The sequence below is a fragment of the Physeter macrocephalus genome, chromosome 11, assembly GCF_002837175.3.
Source record: "Physeter macrocephalus isolate SW-GA chromosome 11, ASM283717v5, whole genome shotgun sequence".
NCBI classification, from domain to species: Eukaryota; Metazoa; Chordata; class Mammalia; order Artiodactyla; family Physeteridae; genus Physeter; species Physeter macrocephalus.
In genome coordinates, this window is record NC_041224.1 from 53,601,767 (window position 1) to 53,621,894 (window position 20,128).

Genomic DNA, 20,128 nt, shown 5'->3' on the forward strand with positions numbered 1-20,128 from the left:
GCTCTAGAGCCCGTGAGCCACAACTACTGAAGCCCGTGTGCCACAACTACTGAAGCCCGCGTGCCTAGAGCCTGTGCTCTGCAACCAGAGAAGCCACCACAATGAGAAGCCTGAGCCCTGCAACAAAGAGTAGCCCTCGCTCACTGCAACTAGAGAAAGCCCGCACACACCAGCGAAGACCCAAAGCAGCCAAAAATTAAATAAATGAATAAATTAAAAAAAAAAACAACAGGCTTGTATTCAGAATATATAAGGAACTTTCAAAAATCAATAAAAATAAAAACCAATAAAATTAGCAAAAGATGTTAACAGACATTTCACAAAAGCCAATAAAAACACAAAAAAGATGTTCAAACATCACTGCTCTTTGGGGATATGCAAACTAAAGCCATAATGAGACACTACTACACACCATAGGTTGGCTAAAATTAAAAAAGATTAACAATGTTAAGTGTTAGTTAAAGTGTAAAACAACTGGAACTCTTATACGTTCACTGTTGGCGAGAGTATGAAATGGTACATCCATTATGGAAAACAGCTTGGCAGTTTCTAATAAAATTTAACTTTGTACACTTGCCAGATGATCTATAAATACTATACCTAGTTATATACCCAAGAAAATGCAAATATATATCCCCCCAAAATCTTGTACAAGAATGTTCTTAATAGCTTTATTCAAAATTGCCCCTAACTGGAAATAACACAACTGCCCATCAACAGTTGAATTGGTAAATCAATTTTGGTATAACCATACAATAAAACAAAAAGGAATACATTATGGACACTTGCATCAATGTGGATGAATCTCAAAAACGCTGACTGAAAGAAGTCAGACACAAAAGAGTACACTGTGTGTGATTCAATTTTTATAAAACTCCAGAAAAGGCAAATCTAATCTATGGTGACAGAAAGCAGATCAGTGGTTTCCTAGGGCCATGGATGGAAAGAGGCACAGAGATCTTTTTAGTGTGATAGAAATACTCCATATTGGGACTTCCCTGGTGGCACAGTGGTTAAGAATCCACCTGCCAATGCAGGGGACATGGGTTTGATCCCCAGTCTGGGAAGATCCCATGTGATGCAGAGGAACTAAGCCCGTGCGCCACAACTACTGAGCCTGTGCTTTAGAGCCCGCGAGCCACAACTACTGAGCCTGCACACCACAACTACTGAAGCCCACGCGTCATAACTGCTGAAGCCCGTGTGCTCTAGGGCCCGCGTGCTGCAACTACTGAAGCCCACATGCCAAGAGCCCGTGCTCCGCAACAAGAGAAGCCCCCGCTTGCCACAACAAAGACCCAACACAGACAAAAATAAATAAAATTAAAAAAAATAATAATAAAATAAAATACATTTAAAAAATAAAAAATTATAAAAACAAAAGAAAAAGAAATACTCCATATCATGGCTGGGGTCATGGTTACACAGGGAGATTCACTGACATGCACTTAAAATCGATGCTTATTGTATGTAAATTTTACCTCAGTAAAATTGATTTAAAGTTAAATGTGGGTTAAAAAGGGAGAGTTTATTCCTAGAAGAGAACATAGGCAAAACATTCTCTGACATAAATTGTACCAATGTTTTCTTAGGTCAGTCTCCCAAGGCAATAGCAATAAAAACAAAAATAAACAAATGGGACCTAATCAAACAACCTAACCTACAAACTTTTGCACAGCAAAGGAAACCATGAACATAATGAAAAGACAACATACGGAATGGGAGAAAATATTTGCAAACAATGTGACCAACAAGGGCCTAATTTACAAAATATACAAACAGCTCATACAACTCAACAACAAAAGAACAAACAAGCCAATCCAAAAATGGGCAGAAGACCTAAATAAACATTTCTCCAAAGAAGAAATACAGATGGCCAATAGGCACATGAAAAGATGGACAACACTGCTAATTATAAGATAACTGCAAATCAAAACTACAATGAGGTACCACCCACATTGGTCAGAAAGGTCATCTTTAAAAAATCTGCAAACAACAAATGCTGGAGAGGGTGTGGAAAAAAGGGAACCCTCCTACACTGCTGGTGGAATGTAAGTTGGTGCAGCCACTGTGGAAAACAGTAGGGAGGGACTTCCCTGGTGATCCAATGGGTAAGACTCTGAGCTCCCAATGTGTGGGGGGGCCCAGGTTCGATCCCTGGTCAGGGAACTAGATCCCGCATGCATGCCGCAGCTAAGAGTTCGCATGCCGCAACCAAGAGTCCGCATGCTGCAACTAAAAGATTCCACATGCCGCAATGAAGATCCCACGTGCCACAACTAAGACACAGCGCAGCCAAAATAAAGAAATATATATATATATATATATATTTTTTTTTTTTTTTTTTTTTTTTTTTGCGGTACGCAGGCCTCTCACTGTTGTGGACTCTCCCTCTGCGGAGCACAGGCTCCGGACGCGCAGGCTCAGCGGCCATGGCTCACGGGCCCAGCCGCTCCGCGGCATGTGGGATCCTCCCAGACCGGGGCGCGAACCCGGTTCCCCTGCATCGGCAGGCGGACGCGCAACCACTGCGCCACCAGGGAAGCCCCTGAAATAAATATTTTTTAAAAAAAGAAAGAAAGAAAACAGTAGAGAGGTTTCTCAAAAAACTAAAAATAGAATTACCATATCAGCCAGCAATCCCACTTCTGGGCACATATCCAGACAAAACTATAATTCAAAAACATACATGCATCCCTATATTCATAGCAGCACTATTCACAGTAGCCAAGACACGGAAACAACCTAAGTGTCCACCAACAGATGAATGGATAAAGAAGATGTGGTACATATATACAATGGAATACTACTCAGCCATAAAAAAGAACAAGATAATGCCATTTGCAGCAACATGGATGCAACTAGAGATTATCATACTAAGTGAAGTAAGTCAGAAAGAGAAAGACAAATACCATATGATATCACTTATATGTGGAATCTAAACTATGACACAAATGAAGCAATCTACGAAACAGAAACAGAATCACAGACAGAGAACAGAGTGGTGGTTGCCAAGGGGGAGGAGGTTGGGGGAGGGATGGAGTGGGAGGTTGAGGTTAGCAGCTGTAAGCTTTTATATATATAATGGATAAACAACAAGGTCCTACTGTATAGCACAGAGAACTATATTCAATATCCTATGATAAACCATAATGGAAAAGAATATATTTTAAAAAAAGAATGTAAAAAATGTATAACTGAATCACTTTGCTGTACAGCAGTAATTAACACAACATTGTAAATCAACTATACTTTTAAAAAAAAGAGAGAGTTTATTTAGTACGTAATGGCTACATGTTCTAACAATATAAATGCAGTACTAAAACAAGCAGGGTAGAATGGTGAGAACATATGAAAAAATTTTTTCAAACTGTTTTCAGAAATTCTATTGATTGGTGGTATTGTATTATTATTCTGAGGCTGTTGTGAATATATTGTGGGATAAAGCAAATAAGACGCGCGGTAATTTTTTCTTTAAATGTACTTTTTCTAGCTCCATCTACTGAAATAGTCTCATACACACTGATCAACTCAGGTGCAGTGAGCATCCCCAGTGCCCAGACTGTAGTCTTGAAATGCCATTTCGCACTAAAAGAAACAAAGGCTCTAGAAAATAGCTGTTTCCAGGGCTGGGATAGGAAATGTACAAAATAAGCCTCAAAGACTCCTAGAGTGACTCAAAAGGACTCAAAAGCCAGTTTGAAGACCCCATCACTGGTCAAAGTTGGTATTATCTGAGTTTCAAAAAGGATAATTGTAGTGGACTAAAACCCATCAAATATGTTCAACTTCATGATTCAATAATAATATTTTTTTAAAAACAGTGATCACCATTGTAAAATAAGAAGGAACCAATTAATTTTTTCAAAACTGGTATTTAAAGAAGCTAGCTCTTTTTCTGCTACATGAAATGGAAAGCCAAACAGTAGATGAGGAAAAACATATCTTAATAAAATTATTCCAACTAATGAATAAAAATAAATGATGCAATTAGAATCTTACAATTTTGCAAACCCCAGTGCATGAATAAATCTGGCATTAAGCATCAATAGTTACTAACATCACAAAAAACAATAAGACATTATGTACCACCTGATTAAAGAATACACCACCATCTATATGTTCAAACCCTTTGGCGAGACTATAATTCTGATCAAGCTTCTGGATCCAGTTCACAATTGGTAAGAAATAGAGAGGAAAAAAGAACATGTTGAGCATCATCATGAATATATAATTATCAAAATCTAGACTGTGGTAAACTCTAAAGGTCAAATGACCCAGGTTCTTGAAAAGATAAAGTTTAAGGAAAAAAAATATGGAGGGGGAACTTGTAGATTAAAAAAACTGTTTTATCAAATAAAAGAAAAAACTCCCAATGTATACAGTAGTCTCCCTTATCCATGGGGGATATATTCCAAGACCCTCAGTGGATGTCTGAAATCCTGGATAAGACTGAATATCATTTCCTATTCATACATACCTACGATAAAGTTTAATTTAAAAATTAGGCACAGTAAGAGATTAGCAACAATAACTAATAATAAAATAAAAACAGAGCAATTGTAGCAATATTCTAATAAGTTATATGAATGTGGTAACTTTCTCTCTCTCAAAATATCTTACAAATTCAATGTCTTTTCAATCTTAACTAAGCACTTATGCGCTGCGGCTGTAACTTTTGCAGTTTGAGGTGTGACAGCAGAACACGAATTTCTTTTTCCTTCGTTATAATTTCATGGATAGAAGATTCGTTCTTACTGCAGATCTTAGTAACTGCAGCATACGACTTTTGTTCTTTCCTTACTAAGTTGAGAACTTTCGCCTTTTCACTGAAAGGAAACACTTTTGCGGCTTCTTTTTGGCATACCCAAACAGCCAGCCTCGCTACTCTTGCACTATGCAGCCATTATCAAGTAAAATAAGGGTGACTTGAACACAAGCACTGTGATACCTTGAAAGTCCATCTGATAACCAAGGTGGCTACTAAGAGATTAATGAGTGGGATATACTAGACAAAAGGATAATTCACATTGTGGGTGGGGTAGAGTGGGATGGTGAGAGACTTCATCACACTACTCAGAATGGGGTGTGATGAAGTATTTCTGGAATTTCCATTTGTGGGTAACTGACACAGTAAAGCAAAACCAAGATTAAGGGGGGACTACTGTACAACCCATAAAACTTTTGTATTTAGGATATACAAAACCTCCCACATATCAGTAACAAAAAGATGGAAAATCAAGTAGAATAAAGGGCAAAACTTGAACACTCAATTCACAGGAAACGACCAAGAAACATAGGAAAAGGTATACAGTCTTATAAATATAGCACCCTATCCTCTAGATTGGTTAAAACTAAAATGACTGTAAGTATCAATTGTTGAGGATATGGAGTAAAAACCTCTCAAACACTGCTGGGTACAATGTAAAGTGGCATAACCACTTTGGAAAACAGTCTATTGAAGTTGAAGATATGCATACTCTATAACCCAACAATTTCATTCCTAGACATATACCCAGTAGATATGTGCGTACACGTGCAGCAAGAGACATGTATGAGAATTTTCATAGGGGCACTGCTTAGAATAGCTCAAAACTGGAAACAGCCCAGATTTTGATCAACAGAATAAACCAGTTTACTTATACATGTACAGAAATAAAAATGAATGAAATACAACTACACACATACACACATATGAATCTCACAAACATACTATTGAGTAAAGGAAGAATTCTGTTCACATAAAAGAGCAAAAGAATTCACATAAAATTCAAACATAGGCAAAAGAAAACTTGAATTACCAAAAAAAAATTTTTTTTTAAGGCATGGAAATTATCAAACCAAACTTGGCACAGTGATTATTTCTTCAACAAGGGAAAATGTTATTATCTAGGAGGGATACACAGGGGCCTTCTAGGTTACCGGTAATGTTTTATTTCTTGACTTGGAAGAGAGTTACATAGGTGTTCACTATATAATTATTTGTTAAGCTGTACATATTTGTTCTAAATACTTTTCCATAGGTACATTACATTTCATAATATAAAATTAAAATTTTAAAACAATAAAAAGATTAGAAAAAGATCAGTGAGTCTTTGGGATAAGATGTAAAGTGTAATAAGACAATGTGCTGCCAAGTCAACCTGGCTAAAACACAAGACCTAATGCTGATTGCTAGCTATCAAATAATGTACTCTGTTCATAAACAGTTTTATATTCACTTAACAAGTAGTTATACTGAGCACTTACTGTGTGCCAGGCATTATTCCAGTGACTGGGAATACCCCAGCGTGCAAACAGTACTTACATACAAGTGTTAGGGAGAAAGACAATAAACAAAACATGGTAAAGGAAGCGCTGAGGGTGATGCTACTTTTTATACGGTAATTAGGAGTATCCTCAGTGATAGCTGGCAACTGAACAGAGAGAGACTTAAAGGAATCAAGGAACTAATCCATGCAGGTATCTGGGGAAACAGCTTGCCAGAAAGACGGGAACAGCCAAAGGCCTTAAGGCAGGACTGTGCTTGATGTATTCAAGAGACACAAAGAGGCCAGGAGGCTGGAAGGGAATAACTGAGAGGAACCCGCAGGAGATGAAGCAGGCTTGGGGTGGTGGTGGTGAGGAGGCGAGATCATGTAGGGCACTGCAGAACTTTCTAGAGACTGTCTCTTCCTGAGTGAGATGAGAAGCCATTTGAAACCAGCAAGATGAGGGGATGTGATTTATGTTTTAAAACCGTCATTGTGGTCCTTTCACCAACACTATTAAAATAGGAACAGCTACAGTGCCTTTCACATATGGAGAAATGTGACACTGTTTAAATATATCATACATAGGTTCAGAGAAAAATGAAATTCTGCCTTTGAGTTAGAAGATTCATTCTTCTGGTTCATATTAACGACAAAATTTCACCTTAAAAAGTGTTTGTTTTAAAGTAGAACTAATACTCTCTGCTGTCCTCCAATTTAAAATGAGCAGTTTTTTAAAAAGTTGTGCTAAAATACCCTTAAAACCTACTATCTTGGGCTTCCCTGGTGGCGCAGTGGTTGCGCGTCCGCCTGCCGATGCAGGGGAACCGGGTTCGCGCCCCGGTCTGGGAGGATCCCACATGCCGCGGAGCGGCTGGGCCCGTGAGCCATGGCCGCTGGGCCTGCGCGTCCGGAGCCTGTGCTCCGCAACAGGAGAGGCCGCAGCAGAGGGAGGCCCGCATACCACACAAAAACAAACAAACAAAAAAAAACCTACTATCTTAACCATTTTTAAGTGTAGGGTTCAATACTATTAAGTATATCACATTGTTTTGTACAGTGAGTAGTTTTATTTATTTATTTCAAATTTATCAATTTTATCATGTACAGTTTATTTTTTTAATTTTTAAAATATATTTATTTATTTTTGGCTGTGTTGGGTCTTCGTTGCTGTGTGCAGGCTTTCTCTAGTTGCCGTGAGCGGGGGCTACTCTGTTGCGGTGTGCAGGCTTCTCATTGCGCTGGCTTCTCTTGTGTGGAGCATGGGCTCTAGGCGCACAGGCTTCAGTAGTTGTGGCTCGCGGGCTCTAGAGCTCACGCTCAGTAGTTGTGGTGCACGGGCTTAGTTGCTCCACGGCATGTGGGATCTTCCCGGACCAGGGCTCGAACCTGTGTCCCTTGCATTGGCAGGTGGATTCTTAACCACTGTGCCACCAGGGAAGCCCTGACTAGTTTTAAAGGCTTAAAAAAAATTCAGACTGGTGTTGGTGTTTCTAGATGAATTCTACTACAACTCTACTATTAAGTTACTATTCAAGTAGTGTACTCTAAATTTTTCCTACGCCCACTACATGATGGGAGGATTTACATGCTTTGCTAATAAATGTGCATGAAACAGACAGTTAGTGGGAAGCAGCAGCATAGCACAGAGAGATCAGCTCCGTGCTTTGCAACAGCCTAGAGGGGTGGGATAGGGAGGGTGGAAGGGAGGCTCAAGAGGGAGGGGATATGGGGATATATGTACACATATGGCTGATTCACTGTGTTGTACAACAGAAACGCACACAGTATTGTGAAGCAATTATACTCCAATAAAGATGTATTAAAAAAAATGATAATTACCCTCAAAAATATTAAAAAATAAACCTGCATGAATAATTTAAGTATCAACAAATTATTTGATGAAATTTATCATCCGGTGGCTGGTTACCATGAAAATAGTGAATATAAATTTATATGACTAGGTTCTAAAGGACCATACAGATTTTTAAGGACCAAGATAACTCCTTAAACCCTATTCTCTCGCAAGGGAAATCAGTGCATCAGATCAAACCATCCATATGAGTAAAATATAACTCAAATACAGTAGTTAGATCATTAAAAGAAAAAAACATGAATATAGTATAGTACCTGATTTTGAGGTGTCAGTATTTCTATTATTTAAATACATGATGAATAAAAGACCTACATACAATTTGGTCTCTAATTTGACAATATTAACATGTGCTTTTGGAAAACCATCATACATTTTAAAATGCTGCTATTGCGTATTACTTGGCAGTTTAAGTAAATGTGATTTCTTTTTTTTTTTACCTCTGTGAAGAGACGAGCGTCATCAGAAAGCATATTATAATCCTGTGCACATTTCTTTGCAGAATTCTGCAAAAATTTTAGGAATTCTGTAACTTCTTCATTCACATGTTTTTTCATATCCTGATTTTGAAAAAAAGTAGACATATCTTAGAATAAGAAGCTTGGTTAAAAACAATCACTTCTCAATTGCTGCACTAATAATTTGGACTTAAAGTATCATGTCCAAAGCAGAAATCACAAAAGCGTTCATTCCACAAAAAGAGAAAAGCTAATGACTAATGCTACAATATATGATTAGGAATTAATAAGCTCATTTTATAAAATGCTCTTAACATAAAAAGGACAAACACCCAAATGGAAAAATAAGCAAACATATAAATATGCAAGTTATAAAAGAAGAATTAGAAATGGCTTATAAACACATGGAAAATGCTTATTTTCATTAGTAACCACCGTAAGTTAATATAAAACAAGAGATTGCCATTTTTTCCATATCAAATTAGAGGCAAAAAAATAATGTTCATTATTAGTGAAGATATTTTGAAAAAACCTTCATACAGTAGTGGTACATATAAATTGGTTTAAACTTTTTTTCAGAACAATTTACTCGTGTGTAACTGCAGATCAAAGCCTTAAAAACATGTATAGCTTTTGATCTGGTAATTATATTTTTAAGAATTTATCTTAAGGAAACAATCATAGATATGAACAAAGAGTTTGCAACAATGATGTTCAGCACAGCATCACTTACCTAATCGAGAATTTGGAAACTACTTAATTAAAGTAATAATTAACAAAAATTTTAAAGTGGTTCAAGGAGCAAGGTAAAGTTCTACTGCTAGTACTTAATATGAACTGGGGTGAAATATACTCAGAACTAGAGCAAAATGCCTCAACTATAATAGAAACAATAGAATTAAAGCACCAATGTTCTGTCAATTAAACTCCTTATAGTTTCCATTTTTATTAATGTGATTGCACCTAAAAACATAAAAGCAAATTTCAAATATTTCCTAACTTTTAAATACTTTTTAACTGACACTGAAGGACAGAATACATACCAAGTACTGCAAGTAGTCATTTTTATTTATTCCAACAGCTTTGGAACTTGCAGGGATTTTTGCATATTTAACCAACAAATCCACATAATTCCTCTGCTCTCTCTGTGAGAAGCGAGAGAAACGAGGATAAGGAACTCTTGGTTTTGGAAGAAGAACCATTCCAACTGTGGTTTTCACTTTTTCCTTTGCTTGAGTTGCTGAACTAACTGCCGGCTCAGTTTCTACAGAACTTGCTGAGGCATTCAAATTTTCTCCTATACGTCTGGGGAAAAAAAATACAATTTACAAATATGTGCTTTTCACATGAAGATTACTATCACGAAACTTCATGATTCTCAATCACCAGGGAGAATATAGAGTGATTAACAGAGTAAATTCTGGATTATATCTAACTCTGCCACCTGCATTTTGATGTTTAGCCATTTAGTATAAATTAAGTATTCTGCAGGAAAGGATCACATTACAAGTTTACCTTCAATTACCTGATGGAGAGGAAGAGGCAAAATCTGTAGACAAGTTATTCAATTTGGAAGCTTCCTCCCTTTATTGAAGAGGGGTAAATCACTCTTGCTAGTTATATATGCAGGTATTTTGTGTTTACATTTTATTACAATTCAAGTTGTTTTTTAATACTTAAATTCTTCAATAAGATATATCAGTTAATGTGGTGAACAAAAGCCACTAAGAGCTGGATATGATGGGGTCACAAACTTGAAGTTCTCAAATTCATTGAGATTCTAAATTTTCTGGTTTCCTCTGCTTTAATCATCTCAAGAATTAAAAAGAAAATCCCAACACTCTGTGATATATTTTATGGAAATAACAGTGGTTTTAGAAAAGTTGTATAATCCTCTATCACTCATGCACATGGCTGAATCTATGGAAATGTCTTTATGTTTTGTATAGATATAAAAGAGAAATCTTGGCACATCTATAATGAAATACACTACAGGAAAAAGTGGTGAGTAGCTAGAGAACCTGTTACCCTATCTGTTTATGAAATGCTACCCCCAATTAAAAAAAAAAATCACCTTACTACACCAATTAAGGTATATGAATACAAATTTTTTATCCTGTACATAATCTGTCTCTATTGCTGCTATTCAGTGTTATAATCTACATTTTTCATAAGAAAGTCTTAAAGTACACACACACACACACACGAAACTACATTTCCTTAGCCTCTACAACTTTAATTTCCACCACAGTAATGATTTGGTTCCAAACTAAACAATAACCAAAAAGGAAGGGAAACTAATGAAAGGATAAATGTCTGTTGATTCATTCTTCATTCCTCGATTCATTAATATTTTGAGTGACTACCATGTACCAGCCCTATGCTGGGTACTGGACATACAACCAACACTGAGCACAATACAGTCTCTACTCTCTAGGACCTTACAATCAAGTGGATCAGACAAACGAATGGGGAAGAAAGAGAAGTAAATATGTACACCAATACAATATGACTATGGTGATCTGAGGTTTCCAAACTGAACATATTGAATAGGTGACTGAGAAAAATCCTAAATTCTAAGTTCTAAAAAATCCTGAGTTCTAACTCAGGGATGAAGAGGAAGAAAGGGGAGAGGAAAGAAATATCCAGAGCAGTGGTTCTCAATCGTAACAGTATTAATTCCCTCAGGGCATTCTGGAAGCCTGTGGGTGCACCTAGGTTGTCCAAAATAGAATTAAAGGCATTTAGGGCTTCCCTGGTGGCGCAGTGGTTAAGAATCTGCCTGCCAATCTAAGAGACAAGGGTTCGAACCCTGGTCCGGGAAGATCCCACATGCCGCGGAGAAACTAAGCCCACGCGCCACAGCTACTGAGCCTGCGCTCTAGAGCCCGAGAGCCACAGCTACTGAGCCCTCGTGCCACAACTACTAAAGCCCGCGCGCCTAGAGCCCGTGCTCCGCAACAAGAGAAACCACCGCAATGAGAAGCCCGCACAGCGCAACGAAATACAGCCCTCGCTCGCCGCAACTAGAGAGAAGCCTGAACACAGCAACGAAGACCCAATGCAGCCAAAAATAAATAAATAAATATATTTATTTAAAAGAAAAAAGAATTAAAGGCATTTAGAGGTGAGGAACACTAGATTTCTGTAATGTATCGTAGTGTCCTGCACAGCTTTCAAAGGTCATTTCAAGCTTTCTCTTATCATATACAAATAAGTGTGGTCTGTTATTACTTATCCTAACAACACATTTTACTCTTTTATTTCTATGATTTTTTTTATGGTATAGTTTATCTTACTTCTCTTAAATCCAATCTTAGTCATGTTAGCTGGTGCATCCAACTACTTCATTAAATCTTCTAGTGCAGTAGTATCTATTACAATGCATAATATAAATTATTTTCCTTTTATTTCACATTCATATATCTAGAGCATTATTTTAAAATATTATGTCTATGGCTACTAATATCTATGAATTTTAATTCATAGTAAACAAGGTTTCTTACTTCTTATAAACATTTGTTATGCAAAGTGGGAGAGTTTCAGCCTGATAAGTTTGAGAATTACCAATCTAGATCTGTGTCTGGACAAAGGCTGAGTTAAGCCCCATCCAAAACTACCAATAATTTGTTTTAGATCAACGTTAAAATATTAGAATAAATACAGTAAAAATTGCAAAATTCTTTAAAAAAGACTTAGAGCCCTCAAATAAGGCAAAATATTCAAGATTACTCTTTTAGAGCTAAACTCTGGATGGAAAACTAATCAAGAGAGCAGGTTAGTAAATGGAAAAAGAATTTTGGAAATTAAAATAAGGATGCTGGCTCTGAAAATAATACAGGTGAAAGAAGACATACTTAGCTACTAAAGTTTCTCCAACAACTGCATAAAAATAAGCATATTTTAGGTTAACAAAATGAATATTAACTGCTGATCTTGGGAGAAATGTATTACAGCAAATTGATTTCTCACTAGAAAATGTCTTGAGAGCTATTCAAACCTAACAGTATTGTGTCCGCAATTCTTAACAATACTGCTTCACAGCTGTCTCTCTGAATATGAGAACATGTCTGTCCTTGTGACACAAACTGGCAGATTTAATTAAGCTGCTGCAGCAACAAGATGCTGACTCAGATATGCCAGAGTAGGAATGTCAAGAAATTCTAGCAGTTTAAATTGGCTACATTCAGCAAAGAATGAAAACGGCAGCACATCAAGATCATTTCTGTGTGCAGCGCTGTCAAAATCTTCATCAGGGTGCAAGCCAAAAGCATTTGACAGGGTTTTTCTATCCACATTTACAGCATTATATTTTATTTAAGTTGATGGTTTGAAGTTTTCTCCCTTCATTTTGTCAACTACCCACTCTCCTTTTTTACTTTAAGTCTCTATGAAAAAAAGGCAGAATTCAAAAGTTTTCGTTTCCTATGCTTTAAGTCTCTTGGTTTGGGTAGCTTCTTTAAGTAGCATTTGGAAATGGTACTTCTAGCCTCCATCTAAACTCTACCTGTACCTCCTGAATTTGATTTACTTATATACATTAAACATGTTAAAATTTCTTCTTTTTTGTGTATTTGAAACTTCTTTCCCCTTTGTTGGCTTAAAACACAGTTATAAATATCTATAACCAGAAACTAATTTTTTTTTTTTTTTTAAGAATTTGGCTGCATTGGGTCTTCGTTGCTGCGCGCAGGCTTTCTCTAGTTGCAGCGAGCGGGGGCCACTCTTTGCTGCAGTGTGCAGGCTTCTCATTGCGGTGTCTTCTCTTCGTTGCAGAGCATGGGCTCTAGGCACATGGGCTTCAGTAGTTGTGGCACATGGGCTCAGCAGTTGTGGCTCATGGGCTCTACAGCACAGGCTCAGTAGTTGTGGTGCACAGGCTTAGTTGCTCTGCGGCATGTGGGATCTTCCCGGACCAGGGTTCAAACCCCTGTCCCCTGCATTGGCAGGTGGATTCCCAACCACTGTGCCACCAGCGAAGTCCCCAGAAACTAATTTTTAAAAAGGCAAATATTTTCCTTTTAGTGGAGGGAAAAGGGTTGAATAAAAACCGCATATTGTTGAAAGTAGCATAATTAGAGGCATCAATATTTTCCCAAATATGTTATTTATAGAACACAAAATACAAAATTAGGGCTAATAAATTTACATTCTTCTGAGTCCTTTTCTGTTTTTTTCTTCCTAGTTTTTTCATCAAGAAAACTGTGGTAATTTAATATAGTCTGAAAATCCATTCTTACTATAATAAAACTAAAGGTTAGCAAAAAAAGACTAGAAACATATGAAATCAATGACTTGTGTCTTTATTTCTTCTATGCTAAAAGGTGTATTAGACTAACAAATTATTTTGTGCTATATAGAAATCTAAAGAAAAACAAGTGATATTCTAAGAAAAAAAGATTTTAGGTGTTAAGTGTACTCAACTTCCAGTAAGACGTCCTCTCCCTTACAAATTTCAGACTATAACCCACGCTTGGGATATGCTGAATACAACCGGATTTGAAAAGAACCATAAAATTATTAAGAAGCAGTAGCAGGGGACTTCCCTGGTGGGGCAGTAGTTGAGAATCTGCCTGCCAATGCAGGGGACATGGGTTCAATCCCTGCTCTGGGAAGATCCCACATGCCGCGGAGCAACTAAGCCCATGCGCCACAACTACTGAGCCTGCGCTCTAGAGCCTGAGAGCCACAACTACTGAAGCCCATGTGCTGCAACTACTGGAGCCCGCACACCTAGAGCCCGTGCTCCACAACAAGAGAAGCCACCGCAATGAGAAGCCCACACACCGCAACAAAGAGTAGCCCCCACCCACCACAACTAGAGAAAGCTCACGCACAGCAACGAAGACCCAATGCAGCCAAAAAAAAAAAAAAGATGCTCATTGTTTGTAACAGTAAAGGAATGGAAACAACCTAAATGAGTATCAGTGGTAGCAATTAATTGATTCCACTAAGAAATACCACTGTCACCAGAAAACTAGAAGGAAAATTAGAGTGAGATATCTCCAAGTCAAGAGCTCATTGATGATTTTAAGAGGAGCAGTTTTAGTAGCCTAGTGAGGGCAGAAAGCAGATTACAGTGGAATGTTCAGTGAAAGCAAGTACAATGGGATATGCAATAAAGGGAAGGGTTTTTTTTTTTTTTTCCATCCTGTTTTTTAAATCGATTCTCCAAATCTGTCTTTTGGCTGGAGAGTTTAATCCATTTAAAGTAATTATTGGGAGGGAGGGACTCAGCGATGTTATTTTGTTAATTGTTTTTGGTATGTCTTATAGATTTTTTTGTCCCTCATTTCCTCCCAGCAAGCATATACAAGTATTTAAAGAAGTCTAAGTACAAATGAGGGAAGAGCTAAGAAAGTAACTAGGAGGGAATGTGGAACCCAGGGATTGAGATGGGACAAACTTGAGCATGTTTAAATATTGGTCAAGAGAGAACAAAGAGGGTCTTCCCTGGCAGTCCAGTGGTTAGGATTCTGCTCTTCCACTGCAGGGGGCATGGGTTTGATCCCTGGTATGGGAACTAAGATCCCACAAGCTGGGAGGCATGGCTTAAAAAAAAAAAAGAGACAGAAGTTAAGAGGGGATGCTAATTGACAGAAAGGGTACTGAAAAGGCAGGAAAAGATGGGGTCCCCATTCCATGCAGAGGCTGGAAGTATGATTCCTCCATTGCAAAAGGAGTGGAGAAAGGATGAAAGTTAAAAACTGAGCTCCCCTAGGGGAGCTCCCCAATTCCTCATTTGGCATATTTTCACTCCTTTCTAGTAAACTTGATTAGTTTTAAGATTCATCCACAATAGAGGTGAAACAGTTAATCACCAAGGAAAGAAGAGCTGTTACAGGCAAGTAAGCAGTGATAAGGGAAAATCATCACTTAATAGGCATTTTCATACCAGAAAAAAACTCTATGGCAATTTGGTGGTATCTATTAAAAAATAAAATGTTTATAGAATCTTCCCAAACAATTCAATTTCTATGAATTTATCTTACAGAAATAATTACAAGAACTTTATAAATGTTACTGTTTAAAATCCCAAAGAAAGAGGAACACAAACATTTTGCAATGTAAAACTAGTTAAAAGAATTAAAAGTATCTCTGTATAGTAAAATAATACACAACCATTAAGAAGACTGAGTTAATGTAGGGGCACAAAATACCCAAATTATTATTTTAAATGAAAAAAGCAAATTGCAAAACAGTTTTATAGTGTTTACAACATTTTACAGTATTTATGGTGTGATCCCCCCACCCTTCTTTTGGCCACACCACACGGCTTGCGGGATCTTAGTTCCCTGACCAGGGATTGAACCTGGGCCCTCAGCAGTGAAAGCACGGAGTCCTAACCACAGGTCTGCTAGGGAAGTCTCCCCATTTTTGTTTTAATATGTATCTGTTCATGTGTGGAGAGAAAGGTCTGAAAAGATATATATGCACACCAAAGAGTGGTCGCTTTTTGGTACTGAGTTCTTCTATTTTTTAATTTCTACATTTCTATAATTTGAATTTATCATGGTGGATATAGATAGATACAAAACTTAGATAAATAAATAACCAAATAAATAAACATATTACCTGCTAGATAAAATACATAGTTCTTTTAAACTTGGAGCCATGGAATGATCTTTATAATTTTCTCGAGAGAAAAAAGTCTTAAGGCCATTTTTGGGGGAAACATCCCTGTAAAACAAAGTAATTTACTTGAATTTGACAATTCAAAATTTCATGCTAGATTAACAAGCATAATGGTACAACTGTAATTTAAAACTACATGTCCCCTACATCCCCTTTCCCAGAAAATCACCTCTTAATAATTTGGGGGCACGAACCCGTGTCCCCTGCATCGGCAGGCGGACTCTCAACCACTGCGCCACCAGGGAAGCCCACCTCTTAATAATTTTAATTTCATGTGTGAGTTTAGATGTTTTACTTCTTGGATAGTTTTTAACCTAGGCCCATTCTGAAATTCTCCAATTCCAACAATCAGCCTTGCTTTTTCCTTTAGTACCCAACTAAATGTCAGAGATACTTGAGAGTTAAAGATAGAACAGATTGAAGTATCATAAAGGGTCTGTCAGGGGCAAGGCTCACCTCAGGCTCTGTGGCATAACAATAAGATGTTTGATTGCTGAAAGAAAACGCTTCTTAACCTATTTTTGTCTCATTCACTATTGTGCTCAGCCAAAAAACACTACAAAGACTGATTATCCAACTTTTTTTGTTAACTTGGCAAATGTGATAAATGGTGTGCCTCTACTAAAACCACTTGCAAGGTCATATATAATTTTCTATATTGTAATTAATTTACAGACTAACATACTATCGTCAATGCTTTCTGTATAGTAAGCATCCAATAAATGCTGGTTGAACGAAAGAATTTAAAAATTAAACACACTGAGAACGATTATCTAGGGAGAACAAAAATTAGAAGGATTCTGTAGAAAAGGACCATTCCAAGGACTGTAATACTGTGCAAAGGCTCTAAACCATGTTTGGTTTCACAACGTCAATGGTACAGAAGAGCATCTGTGCTGCATTTGAACATATTTTTTATGGCAAGGAGCATAAATGTGCATACCTCTTAAAACAACAGAAGAATCTAGTCAAATGGCACCTTGTGGCTGGCCCATTACTAAAATGGGAAATTCTCGCATATTTGCTCCATACTAATTTCTTACTGTTTTAAAGGTGTTTATCTAAAAACAATAATTAAGGTATAAATGATAAAACTAAAAAGCCTTATTTGCTATGCACTGGGGTAGTTTCTTAGTACTTGCTATTGTGCTGTATCTGTGACATCTCATTAAATTCTAAAGTTTTTGCATAACATACCAAAACAAAGTCATGGGCCTCAGGAATTGTGAGCTCCTTGGAGGAAACACTGTTTGCAATAAACAAATACTTATTGAACACATACCGATTGTATTTACTTGATAAATTTGACATGTTACACTTCGTAAATTTAAGGTGTACAGCATGTTCCTTTGATAACTTTTCTATATTGTGATATGACTGCCACTGAATCAATATTTATCACATTACATAAATATAGACAATATCATCGTCTATACGCATTATACTAGAGGATGTAGTGATTGAATCTTCTCTGAGTCAGGTACTATTTTAGTCATCTTTGTAATCTCTTGTAACTTTTGTATTCTCCTCCGCTAGCAAACTCCTTCGCTAGTAAAGAGTAGATGCTCACTAAATGTGTGTTAAATTGATCTAAAGCAGCACACACATTAGATTTCTACATAGCCACCATATTACTTAATAGAGTCCTCTATTTGTAAAGTTCTCATACACTTCTAAAATAGTCTATGCATTTACATTATTACTTGATATAGATGCCAATATAACAAAAAGGAGCTTGCCTATTCTTAAAAAAAGGTTCTTGAACGCAGGAAAGTTCCAGCATCTCTCCTTCACTAAGATCAACAATAAATACGTGATAGAGTTATACCTAGAAGCAATCTAAGTGCTGAATTGTTATCACTTTAGGAGAGGAAGTGCAAAGATAACTCAAGGGCTTCCCTGGTGGTGCAGTGGTTGAGAGTCCACCTGCCGATGCAGGGGACACGGGTTCGTGCCCCGGTCCGGGAAGATCCCACATGCCGCGGAGCGGCTGGGCCCGTGAGCCATGGCCGCTGAGCCTGCGCATCCGGAGCCTGGGCTCCGCAACGGCAGAGGCCACAACAGTGAGAGGCCCGCGTACCGCAAAAAAAAAAAAAAAAAAGATAACTCAAAAGTGCCAAGCAGGTGTAGATAAGAACGGGGTAGATGAGAACGGGGTAAACTCTAAGCCACTGTACTTCACTTCTTTCTGTTTCCTCCAGATCTCTCCAGGCCAGACACCCTCCTTTCCTAATGCAGCCACCAGACCCACTTCAATCCTCTTTAGGGGATTACAAACAGATGTAACTCACCAGTTCAGCCTTGGTTCACCCATGGCCATCATGGAGCTCATATTCCTAGATTTCTGCTTCACTCTAGTTCACAATTCTGCTGCCTGGCAGTGTAGGCTCCTGAGGAGGCAGGATGTCTCTAGAATTTGCACTCAACTGAGGAAAAACCAAAGGTCAAGAACAAAAGCAGGTGATTGGCTGGACCAGATATTGTTAACTCAGATGAGTCAAGAACCTGTTCCTAACACCCACCCTCAATCAATACAGACACCTAAAATAGAAAAGAGCAGACAGATGAATATTCCCAAGGTCTTTGAAGCAGAACAGCGAAGCTAACATAGGATCAGTCCTTCTCCATTTAACGTATTCCAGGAACGTCACGAAAGAAGACCGAAACAGAATGGTGTTCTCATTGCTCACATACAAGATCCCAGCACGGGCTGTATGTCTTGACTCAGTCCCCTGCCCCGACTCCCTTACTGTCAAAATAAATCTTGCTTCCATTTTCCCAACCATACATTATTATGGGGCAGATTCTGGCAAGCAACGAAGGACAAAAGCTATCTGGATATCAAGAATCTTTCAAAGAGAACCTCACTTTTGGAGGAGACTGAGGGCCAGATAACTTAAGTGACATTTCACAGGATCACTTAGAGGAATCACCAGCACTAGAAATCTGGCTTGCATCTGGCTTGAACGTCAACACTGCATGTTCAGTGCTTCTCCTGCCACCCCGTGCGGACTGATAAAGAGTTTGTGAGCAACGGACAGTCAAACGTAGGAGTCGATCTCTCGGTAGCGGACGGGCCTCACCTGCTCCCACTTAATCCACCTCCCACGCTTCTGCCCGGTGAGGGGCTGGGGCGGGAGAGCCGATGAACGCACAAGGAAGGCTGAGGGAAAGGGAACCAAAGGAAAAACAAGGTTCTAGAAATGCAGTAAATCGGTGAGCAAAGCCGGGGGAGGGGACCGCGCCAGCACCAGGTGCGAAGGGTCCTGGTCCGGCCTAGGGGCCGCCATGTTCCCTCCTCCCGCCCCTCACAAGCGCGCCCTCCCCGCCGAGTCTCTGCAACAAAGCAGCCTTGCCGCCCACCTCGTGGTCCGCGGCGCCTCCGCCCCGAACCACGACCTGGACACTAGCGAAACACACACACTCGCCTCCAACCTACGCCTCTCTGTCGCGCGCCTCGGGAAGGCCTGATTTAAAGGACGTGGCCGCGCCGCCTCGGCCTTGCGTGGTGACGTCATCAGCGACGCAGCGGGCGGGGCCCTGCGACTCGAGAGGGCCATCCCCCGCCTCCCCCTCCGCCCCCCGCCCCCTTCCCGCCCCCTTCCCGCCTCCTCCCCGCGCCCGGGCTCCTGGTAGTTTCCGCAGGAAACTGTGAGACAGGGGTTGCTGGAGTTCACCTTGGGGGCTGGGGGGTATGTATTGTCCTAGAGAGTCCTCGACCTTGAGGAGATCATAAACTGGAAGGAGGACAGGTGACAAGTACAGTACTGGAAAGACCCAGACTTGGTTGTGACCTTACTTAAGTGTCTTAACTGACTCATCAATAAAATGGAGATATCATAAGCACCTACTTAGTAGGGTTTTTTGAAAGGATTAAATGAAATAAGGGATGAAGCTGTGCTCAGCACAGT

The 20,128-nt window shown here is 38.8% G+C and overlaps 1 protein-coding gene across 6 annotated transcripts in view; it reads right to left on the minus strand.

Annotated features, from left to right (window-relative positions):
• ICE2 (interactor of little elongation complex ELL subunit 2) overlaps positions 1–19,697 on the minus strand; it is an 85,687-nt gene extending 65,990 nt beyond the window's left edge. For 3 of the 6 annotated variants that reach the window (XM_055088008.1, XM_055088009.1, XM_028494902.2), the window contains exons 1-5: positions 19,581–19,697; positions 18,509–18,643; positions 16,158–16,262; positions 9,626–9,887; positions 8,565–8,684 (exon numbers count right to left, since the gene is read on the minus strand). In XM_055088008.1, the coding sequence (XP_054943983.1) occupies positions 8,565–8,684; positions 9,626–9,887; positions 16,158–16,262; positions 18,509–18,549 (528 nt within the window). In that variant the 5' untranslated portion in view covers positions 18,550–18,643; positions 19,581–19,697. Of the gene's footprint in view, positions 1–8,564; positions 8,685–9,625; positions 9,888–16,157; positions 16,263–18,508; positions 18,644–19,300; positions 19,381–19,580 lie in introns of all 6 variants that reach the window. The other 3 variants (XM_028494904.2, XM_028494903.2, XM_055088010.1) reach the window with 3 other exon arrangements.
• Between the last annotated feature and the right edge of the window lie 431 nt (positions 19,698–20,128).